This window comes from Tupaia chinensis, unplaced genomic scaffold, assembly GCF_000334495.1.
Source record: "Tupaia chinensis unplaced genomic scaffold, TupChi_1.0 Scaffold000286_1, whole genome shotgun sequence".
NCBI classification, from domain to species: domain Eukaryota; kingdom Metazoa; phylum Chordata; class Mammalia; order Scandentia; family Tupaiidae; genus Tupaia; species Tupaia belangeri.
In genome coordinates, this window is record NW_006159770.1 from 343,128 (window position 1) to 353,278 (window position 10,151).

The 10,151-nt window shown below is 59.9% G+C and overlaps 1 protein-coding gene across 1 annotated transcript in view; it reads right to left on the reverse strand.

Annotated features, from left to right (window-relative positions):
• Positions 1–426: 426 nt before the first annotated feature.
• Positions 427–10,151, reverse strand: part of PTPRH (protein tyrosine phosphatase receptor type H) — a 20,651-nt gene continuing 10,926 nt past the window's right edge. The window contains 10 exon segments of the mRNA XM_014588527.1: positions 427–570; positions 641–776; positions 1,442–1,602; positions 1,750–1,872; positions 2,396–2,530; positions 2,605–2,681; positions 2,908–2,998; positions 4,024–4,114; positions 4,782–4,819; positions 8,589–8,677. Coding sequence (XP_014444013.1) covers positions 427–570; positions 641–776; positions 1,442–1,602; positions 1,750–1,872; positions 2,396–2,530; positions 2,605–2,681; positions 2,908–2,998; positions 4,024–4,114; positions 4,782–4,819; positions 8,589–8,677 — 1,085 coding nt within the window.

Here is a 10,151-nt window from a genome sequence, read left to right on the forward strand (position 1 = left end):
GGCAACCATCCCTGGGGAGAACGAGGCTTTAATAAATTACGGGCCAGAAGGAGCAGTCGGAGCGTGGGTGCGGGGGGACGGGCACAGGCCCCATCAGCCCAGGTCACTGGTTTCCCAGGGCAGCAGCCAGGGCCCTGCCCGCCCTGCTCTGGGCGGCCTCCGATCCGGACTCTGGCTCCCCCGGCCTCAGACCCGGAATCCAGGTTCCAGCCCACCCTTGAGCCCTGCAGCTGGCCCCTGGGGGACTAGGAGACCCCAGCTGCGGCTCGTCTCCTTCAGGGAGCCTGGCACCCGGCCCCAGCTCCTGCAGGGCTCACACATTTGCGCCCCTGCCCCTCCCCCTGGGCAATCAGGATTGGGCCCCAGCGCCCCCCTCTGACGGAGCCGGCACATCAGCAGAGCGGGATGCAGGCTGGGCCCCGCAGCCTAGACCTCTAGGTCATGGGCCCGGATGGCGGCCGAGTTCTCGTAGACGAGCCCCGCAGTCCTGTGGCCGGCGGGCTCCTGGGCGGCTGGGACTGACTGCTGGAGGAACCGCAGGATGCACTGGTGCAGGAACACGTACTGGGCCTGGGGGGCACGCAGGGTGAGGGGTGCCCTCCCGCGGCCTGGCCCACGCCCCACCGCGCCCGCGCATCACCTCGGTCTGCACCATCAGTGGCCGGCTGTCTCTCATCCTCTTCACGAAGCCGAAGGGCCCCACGAGGCCCTCACACTGCAGCTGCCGGAGCAGGACGTCCAGGGCGATGAGGGTGCCCGTGCGGCCCACACCGGCGCTGGGCAGGACAGAGAGTCAGCACAGGCGGGCCGCCTCTGTAGGGCCCAGCAGGGATCTGCTTGGGAGCTCTCCGCAGGCCGCAGTCTGAGCAGGGTGTCCTGGGGTAGGCGGTGCCCATCCACCCAGACCCTCCCGGGGCAGGCCCTGCCCTGGGTGCCGGTGCCTTCCACCCATCCCAAGCCTGAGGCTCTTAGCCCCCCACTTCTCAAGCCACTGGTCTGGGGCTTGAACTCAATCGGCCACGTGGGATCCAGCTGCCTCTAGTACCATGCCCCCCGCCCCACTGGCCCATCTTATCCTCATTTTCTTCTCTTTCTTTTTAAGTGTAGTTTCTTTTCTTTGAGAGAAATGGAGGGAGCGTGCACCCCAGCACTCCTCGCCCCTGCCCCTCGAGCCTAGCCTCCGCAGCCAGGTCCCAAATGCACTGCCACACAGGCGAGACAGGGACCCGGCCTCCCCGGGCCGGCCAGGCTGCCCCTGCACGCTGTCTGGCCCTCGTCCTCCCCTCACCTGGTCTGTGCCTCCCCCATCTTCTACGACCCCCTCTTCCTCCATTCCCCTGAGTTCCCAGGGAGCCGTTTTACCCCACTTGCTGAGCCGAGCCCCAGCCCCGGGCACCCCCCCCTCCGAGGGAGCAGATGAGCAGATCGGGGTGGTCCCCACCTGCAGTGCACAATGGGCGGGCCCCCCTCCACGGTCTGGTCCAGCCACTGCCGGAGCATCTTCCAGAAAGCCAGCAAGGGGTCTGGGGAGTGGGGGACGCCATGGTCTGGCCAGGCCAGGTAGTGGAACTGACGCACGGACAGAGTGCTCTTCTCCTCCAGCTGCAGGGAGGGAGAGTGCACAGGCTCTGGGGATGGGGGCTGAGTGGCTGGTGGGGGGTTCCCCGGGCAGCCCCTCAGGGCCTTTGTGGGGAGTTCTGGGTGGCAGGCTGGTGGGGACGAGTGGAGGACAGGAGGGTGGGGGCTCACATGGACGACTTGCAGGTCCCGCACAGCCCAGTCCTCCATCACCTCCTCACCCACCAGCGTCACCCGCAGGCACCCATGGGTGCAGGGCTGAGCATCCAGAGGCCAGTAATGCTCACACTTCACCTGGGGGAGGGTAGGAGAGGGTCAGAGAGTAAGAGGCCCTTCCATTCCAGAGGGGGTGATCCCCTGCCCAGGCAACAAGGCAGGACGTGTGGGCTGGGAGGCCCCTCCACCCGCTTTGTGCATGGACCAGCAGGGGCCTGGGGGTGCTGGGAAGGGAGCACATGGAGCACGTCGGGGCCTGCTGTGGCCCGGAAGGACGCGCGACCCCCGAGGCTCATGTTCCAGGGCACGGCTGTGGGAGGGTGTGCTCTGTGCGGTGGGGCCTGATGGAAGGCACCGCCCATCATCGCGGGGCCTGGGAGGGACGAGCACAGGAAGTGTCCCTGTCTCTGTCTCTCCGTCTGTCTCTGATGCCGACCTCACACCTTTGGACTTCCGGCCCCCAGAGCTGTGAGCCGAGCAGGCCTCTGCCCCAGATATCTGTCGGTCACGCGGTAACGGGCAGACAGGACGATACGGGAGGCATCAGAGTTCCCGGCTGGGGTCTACCCTGAGGCCAGTGCCAAGATGGAGCCCCTCTCACCCGACCAGACTCCATGCAGTTGGTCAGCATGACCAGGGTGTGGCTCTGCTGCTCCCACACCAGGCGCCAGAAGTCGCCCACGGTCTGGGGCAGGGGGCCCTGGGCTGCAATGAACTCCTGGGAGCTCCAGAGGCCCTGGAGGAGAGCAGGGGTCAGGCGCGGTCCTCAGCCCCTCCACCCTCACCTCTCCCCTCCCAGCGCGACCTTACAGGTATGAAGCTGGCATTGATGTAGTCAGAGCCTGGTTCCCCGGGGATGGGCTTCAGGGGCACCCGGGACCAGTCATCTAGAGAAAGGAACCAGTGTCAGCGAGGTAGACAGAGTGGTGAGAGGCGGAGACCGGGAGCTAGCAGGGCTCGAGAAGGCTGGAGGGCCTCCGCTGCAGGGGCCAGGGAATTCTCGAGGGGACCCACAGTGGGAGGAGCATGGTCGCTCGCAGGGCAGGGAACAGAGGGGGTGTAGCACTGAGGTGCCCACCAGCTGGGCCGGGGCAGCGGTGGGGCCGCACTCACAGGGCAGCACGTTCCTGTAGCGGTTCTTGGCGCTGTTCTCTGGAGCCGAAGCCACCGTCTGCGGCGGGCTGTGGCCCTCCGGGCCCAGTTGCTGGGGGCAGAGACAGAGGCATGGTGTGGGTTTCTCTGCCTTCCCCCAGGGGCGGCCCTGCAGCTCTGGGCCTTCAGCATCACCCCATCTGTCCTCTGTGCCCTGGGACCCTGCAGCATTGCAGAGCCAGCACATACGCATGTGCGCCACTGTTGGTGAGCCGTGGCGGGGGACCGGGGGCCGGCCAGAGCCCCTGAACAGACCTAGCCCCACGGCCGGGTAGGAAGCCGGGGCCCCTGGGGCAGCCTCACATTCCAGCCTCAGCAACTTGGAGAACATGCTGGGAGTGTGTGCCCAGAATCCCCACGGGCGGGAGGAATGGAGGAGAATGGATGGTAGGGCGCCCTCACCGGCGGGAGGTGCCATCTCCCCTTTCCTCTCTCTGGGGAGCACATGCAGCCTCTGGCCACTTAAATAAATCAGTAACTAGGACCAGCTGCTGGTGTGATGGTTAAGGCAGCTGGATCCCACATGTCAAACAGCCATATTCCCATCTAGCAACCTATAGTTTTAGTTTTTAAATTTATCTATTTTATTGTATTTATTATTATTGTTCTTCAATTTGATCAGAGAGAGGAGCTAGTGAGAAAGCAAGCCTCCAGGCTTAGGACTTGAACTGTGGTCAGCTATGTGGGAGTCCAACACCTTAACCACCACACCTGCCAGGCCCTTGTTCTGTTTTTTGTTTGTTTGTTTGTTTGTTTGTTTTTAAGAAAACAGACCATCTCAGTGGGAGCAGGTAGCCTCTTTGGGACCAAGTATTCGTTATTTAGAAACTCCAGAGATGGGACCGGCAGGTGGCATGGTGGCTAAGGGCGCTGCACTCCCACGTGGCCGGCCACAGTGCGGGTGCCAGTCCTGGCGGCTTGCCTTCTCACTCTCCCTCTCGTTCTGTCCCTCTCTGATCAAATTAAAATAAAGTTAAATAAAATAACTCGGTGGACAGCTGCTTGGACTGCACCCCAGAGGGTGGGGAGGGCCTGGGGCGTGTGGGGCAGGGAGGAGCTCGCTGGCCTGCAGCCCACCTGGTATTCTTCCGCAAAGCCACAGTTGCTGTCCCTCTCGTTCCTCCTGACGTGGTCGGCAAAGTCCTCTGCCCAGATGTCCCCAGGGAAGCTGCAAAGGGCGGGGGTGGGAGAGGTCTCAGCCTCCAAACTCTGCTCATGGGAAGGAAAAGGTGTTTCTGTTTGGCAATGCCACATCTGGGTGCATGCCGCAAAGAAATGACCACGAGGGCGCAGAGATGTCTGCAGGTCGTGCTGGCAGCCTGCCAGCCATGCAGCCTCCCACAGTGGACACCAGAGGAGCAAGACGTGCTCTCTCCCCCGGGAGCACCATTCGGCCCGAGAAGGGAGGAGAGCCAGCTGCGGGCTACCACATGGACAACTGGTCGACCGCCAGCCGCCCCCCCCCCCCACCAGGGCATGCACCCTATAGCAGTTTTTTTCCCGAGAGAGAGATTTTTGCTCTAGGGCATGTGCACTTGCTGGAGAGACAGAGACAGAAAGCCAGACATCACCCCCTACCCAAGCGTGCATGGGCATGCCGATCCCTTCTCCATTCCTCTTGGGATTTTGGGCATGCCCATGCCTGGTGTGAGTTTCAAGCCCCCCGTCCAGGACTCAGACAACAGTCAGCCGTGTGAGAATCCAGTTCCTTAACCACTACGCCACCTGCTACCCCCCAGCAGTTTTTTAAAATGGTAAATTGGGGCCAGCAGGAGCTGTGGTGGTGGTCAAGGCACTAGACTCTCACATGGCTGAATGTGGTTCGAGTCCTGAACCTGGTGACTTGCTTTCTAAATTCTCTCTCTCTCTGTCTCTCTCTGGTGAGTGCATATGCCCTATAGCAAATTTAAAATAATGATCATAATAATAAATAAATAAAATTTTGGAAAGATTTTTGTTATAGGCATGTGTACTTGCCAGAGAGACAGAGAGAAAGAAAGCAAGAAATCACCCCTGGGGGAATGGCCACACTGCAATCCCTTCTCCTCCATTCTCCTCCTGGGATCTTGAACATGCATGCACATGTGCCCAGTATGAGTTTTAAGCCACCAGGTCCAGGACTCAAACAGTGGTCGACTACATGGGAATCCAGTGACGTAGTCCTTACGTCATCTGCTGGTCCCAATAATAAATACAATGAAATAATTTGCATCCTAGGACCGCCCTCTGCATATCAGCCAGGTGCACATGCGTTTCCCTGTGATTGTGGCTGGTCTCCCACATGGCTGACCGCAGTTGGAGTCGTCCTAGACCAGGCGGCTTGAAACTCGCATCAGGTGCACGTGCATGTGTGCCCAAGATCCCAGGAGGAGAGCAGAGAAGGGACTGCCATGTGGCCATCCTGGGGGTGATCGCTCACTTTCCGCCTCACTGTCACTGTCTCTCTGTCTCTCTCCAGTGAACACATGTACCCCAAGGCAAAAACCTCTAAGGAAAACAACAAGAAGAAAGTGGACACCACATCCCCACCCCTCCCGCTCAGCCTCACGTGTGTGCTGGAAGGCCGTTGCCTCGAGGTGCAGCTCGCCTTGTGCCCAGACCATCACGCCCTGTCTCCGGCTTCCCTTCTCTCCTCCCCCTGCCCCACCTGTTCTCTAGATCAAATCCAGGGGAAAGTAAAGTGTGTGATTTTGCTATGTGCACTCTCAGGAGAGAGACAGAGCAGAGACAGACCGCATCCCCTGGGGATAGTCACGATCCCTTCTCCATTTCTCCCTTCTTTCAGGACTTTGGGTGCATGTGCACACATGCTCCTGGCATGTTTTCAAGCTGCCAGGTCCAGGACAAACCAGCCAGCCATGTGGAACCCAGCTGCCTTAACCACTATCCTGCTGGCTAACCCGGGACACTCTTTTTCTTTTCCTTCTTTCTTTCTTTCTTTTTTTTTTTTTGAGAGGTTTTTGCTATAGGGCGCGTACACTCACCAGAAAGACAGAGAGAGACAGAGAGATAGAAAGCGAGAAATCAACCCCCCGGGGGGGATGGTCACGTCGCAATCCCTTCTCCTCCATTCTCCTCTCGGGATCTTGGGCACGCACGCACACGCGCCCGGCGTGAGTTTAAGCCGCTGGGTCCGGGACTTGAACCGTGGTTGACTACGTGGGAGTCCAGCGACATGGCCATGATGCTAACTGCTGGTCCCGAGCCCGGGACACTTTCTGACGCGGACTGCCGGCCTGACCTAGTGAGGGTCGCGGGGTATCTCACAGCTTCTCCTGCACCATTCACTGTGTACCCAGCTGCCCACTCGCTGAGGCTGGGATGACGATCTGCCTCTCAGGAAACTGGTGCCCAGTGTGGTGGCATCAGGGGTCTGATGGGAGGGCACTGTCCAATCGGTGGGGTGGGGAGGGCGAGCTGAGTTCGGTCTTCTTATCTCCCCCTCTGCCTGCCGGCCGCGGTGGGCTGAGAGCCCAGGGCTGGCGGGCTGCCAAGCCCACACCTCTGGACTTGCGGCCACCGGAACTGTAAACCCGCGCCTCATAACCAGCCACCTCAGGTGTTTGTTCGGCCCACCGCCGCTCGGCGTCCTCATCCACCGCCCGCTGTGCATGCTTCGTGTTACTCCAGCTCGGCCCGGAACGCTCTCCCCTCCTCCCACCAGCCATCCCACCCAGCACAGTGAGTCCAGCCCCCTTGCCACTTAAGCCAGTCCTCAGAGGAGCCCTCGAGCCTCTCTGACTCTCCTATGGCACCCACATTCTTTAACCAGTTCTGTTGTTTAAACTCAACGTTTCTCTCGAACCTGGCCACTTCTATTTTTTTTTTTAGAGATTTTTTGCTACAGGGCATGTTCACTCTCCAGAGAGACAGAAAGCAAAAAATCACCACCCAGGGGGGATGGCCACGCCGCAATCCCTTCTCCATTTTCCTCTTGGGATCTTAGGCATGCATGCACACACGCCTGGTGTGAGTTTCAACCCGCCGGGTCTGGGATTTGAACCACAGTCAACCATGTGGGAGTCCAGTATGTAACCATTGCGCCACCTGCTAGTGCCAAGTCTGGCCACTTCTAATCACCTTCTGGTCTAAGACCCAGTTACCTCCTCCCTAGATTACTACAGATCTCTTCCTGAGCTCCCATGTCTGCCTCTGCTTCCTCAGCATGTCCCGCGTCACTGAGCTGTTCGAAGCCCTCCAAAGGCTTCCCATGGCAGAGCGGAGCCCAAGTCTCCACCTGACCTTCCTCTGTGAGGCTCGACCTGACTGGGTCCCTCCTGGTGCCTCTTTGACCGCACTGCCTGCCCCTCCCTTCTCTCCCTTCGCTCAGTCTCAGAGAGGCAGCGTCTGCCCCCCCTTTCTGTCTTCTTCCTCTCCCTTCTTTCTTTTTCTCTCTTTTCGATTTCTGCCGTCGGACACATGTACTAACAGTGAGAGGAAGGGTGAGAGATCACCCCCAGCGGGGACGGCCACACGGCGAGCCCTTCTCCGTTCTCCTCTGGGGATTTTGGGCGCACACACGCCTGGTCTGGAACTCGAACTGTGGTCGGCCATGTGGGAGTCCAGCGCCGTAACCACCACGCCACCTGCCAGCCCGCACTGTTCTTTACATGCCACAGGACGTCACGCCTCAGGGCCTCTGCGCTTCTGGCGCTCTGCCTGGAGAGCTGTGGCACGGGTGGCACCGCCCTCACCTCTGATCTGCACTCGACCTTAGTCACCTTTCACAGCCTCTCCCTGGGCACCCTGAACACCCTATCTAGAACTCGCTCCCACTGCAACCCCCGATGGGAATGGAAAGCCTCTGCTGGGCTCCCTCCCTGGCGCCCCCTCTTGCCCTTTCCTGGGGTCCCTCCCTGGCGCCCCCTCTTGCCCTCCAGTCCCCAAGTATACAGCCTCTGCTGGGGGTCATGGATGTCTTCCTGTGCTAGAGTGCAACGCTCTGCGAGGGCAGGGGGGTGTTTAACTTCCCGCTTCCTGGCACTTGGGACAGCCCTGGTACACTCGAAGTGCTCAGGTCACGCTGTGGAGGCTGGCCTGGTGGCAGTGGGTAAGGCGGCTGGACCCCACAGAGCCGACAGCACAGTCTGAGTCCCAGATGTGGGGCTTGGAAAACATGCCAGGCACGTGTGCATGTGTGCCCGAAATCCAGAGAGGAGAACGGAGGAGTGGGAACTGCAGTGAGGCCGTCCCCCAGGGGTAATTCCTCACTTTCCCTCTCACTTTCTTTCTCTGGTGAGCACACATGCCCCACAGCAAAAATGAAAACAAACAAACAAACAAACAAACGAAAGTTGTTGAATGAAGAATGGAAATCCCAGAGCTGGGCCAGGAACTGATGCCAGGTCCCTGGCCGGCCGCCTGCGGGGTGACTCACAGGGAAGGACGGCGCTCCTGCCCCCTGAGACCTGCCGGGTGCACTGACCCATCTCTGGCGCCCGGGACCAGCAGGCACTGTGACTACCCAGCAGCGACAGCCGCGCTCCCAGCACCTGTGCTCACCTGAAGACCAGGCCCCCAGGTGTGGCTTTCTTCTGGTTCCCATTCCTGGACAGACATTGAGATGGAAGGTTCCGTGAGTGAGGCTGGAGCAGGGCTCTTCCCCTTCTCCCTCTGCCCCTGGCCCCCAGCAGGTCCCACACTGAGTCTCACCTCCTCTTCAGGAAGAAAACGAGCAGGGTCACCAGGATGATGAACAGGAGGACGCCCACCACAGCCCCAGCAACGACCCCTGGAGAGGTGAATAGGGCCCTTCGAGTCGGCCCAGTCCCCACTCACCCACGCTCAGGGGCCTGCAGGGGAGACCAGTGACCGAGGACACACCTGGAAGAAGCCCACCTCTCGGAGCCTGGTCCAAACACACCGTCGCTTTGGCAGACCTGGTGCTAACGGTGGCTCTTACCTCTGCTCACCTAAACCAGGGGCTCAAGGAGGGTGGTTTTGTTCCCAGGGGCCACTGGGCAACAGCGGAAGACATCTGGGCTGTCACCGCACGGGGGCAGGGTGCTCATGGGAATGGAGCCCAGATGCTGCTCAGGGGCACCTGCAGGCTGAGGCAGCCCAGAGCAAAGCTGGCTGGCGCTGGGTTAGGCTGTGCCGTGCTGGGTTGGGGAGCGCTTCCCTGCACGGAGACCCCCTCTCTCAGACGTCCTGTTGCCAGGGAAGTGCTCCCCAGCATGCTGCCTCAGGCCCTGCTTGGTCCAGGCACTGCTGGGCACAGCTCTCCAGAGTCCGCGTCCCCCAGACCCACGTGTGGCCTGGCTTAAGGTAAAGGGAGCCATAACTGCACTGTAAGGAGGCAGGGCAGGGGTGACGGTTGCTAAGGAGAGGGACTGCCAGGAGACGGGTGCGCTCCTATGCTCCACCGTGGTGTGGTGCAGCCTGGACCTCAGCCTTCCAAACCGTGAGCTGAATAACCCCATTCCTCTTAGGCCAGCCTGACTCAGGCATTTCCGCTGGCAGCAGCAGAGTACACGGGAACTGACACCTGGCCAGAGGGTGACCTCGAGCTCACGGCCCATCGCCATCAGCCAGAAAGGCCTGTGGGCTGTTGGGACCGGTAGGTGGATTCCCACATGGCCGACCGTGGTTTGAGTCCCAGACCTGGAGGCTTGCTTTCTCAGTCCCCCCCACCCCCTCACTCTGTCCTCTGGTCAAAATAAAATAAATAAATAAAGTTAAATAAAATAATTCTGCACTGACTCCGTGCAGGAACTTTAAACATTAGCCAAGTGAGAGTGGCCAATTATAAAAGGCCAACAACTTTTATAAAATGTCCAGGAACCAGCAGTTGGCGTAATGGCTATGTCGCTGGACTCCCATGTAGTCAACTGCAGTTTGAGTCCCGGATCTGGTGGCTTAAATTCATGCCAGGCACGTGTGCATGAGTGCCCAAGATCCCGAGGGGAGAATGGAGAAGGGACTGCGGCGTGGCCATCCCCCCTGGGCAGGGAGGTGATTTCTCGCTTTCTGTCTCTCTATCTCCCTATCTTTCTGTGCTAAAGCACACGCACCCTAGAGCAAAAACCTCTCAAAAAAAGATATATATATGTATATATAAAATATCCAGAACAGGCAGGCGTGCGGACAGAACGCTCTCTCGGGGCTGGGGTAGGGAGTGAGGAAGTGAGGGCTGAGTTCTCTTGGAGGGTGAGGAGCACGCCCTGGAAGCCACACTCGCCGTGGCCATACCCTGCTGTGGGGAT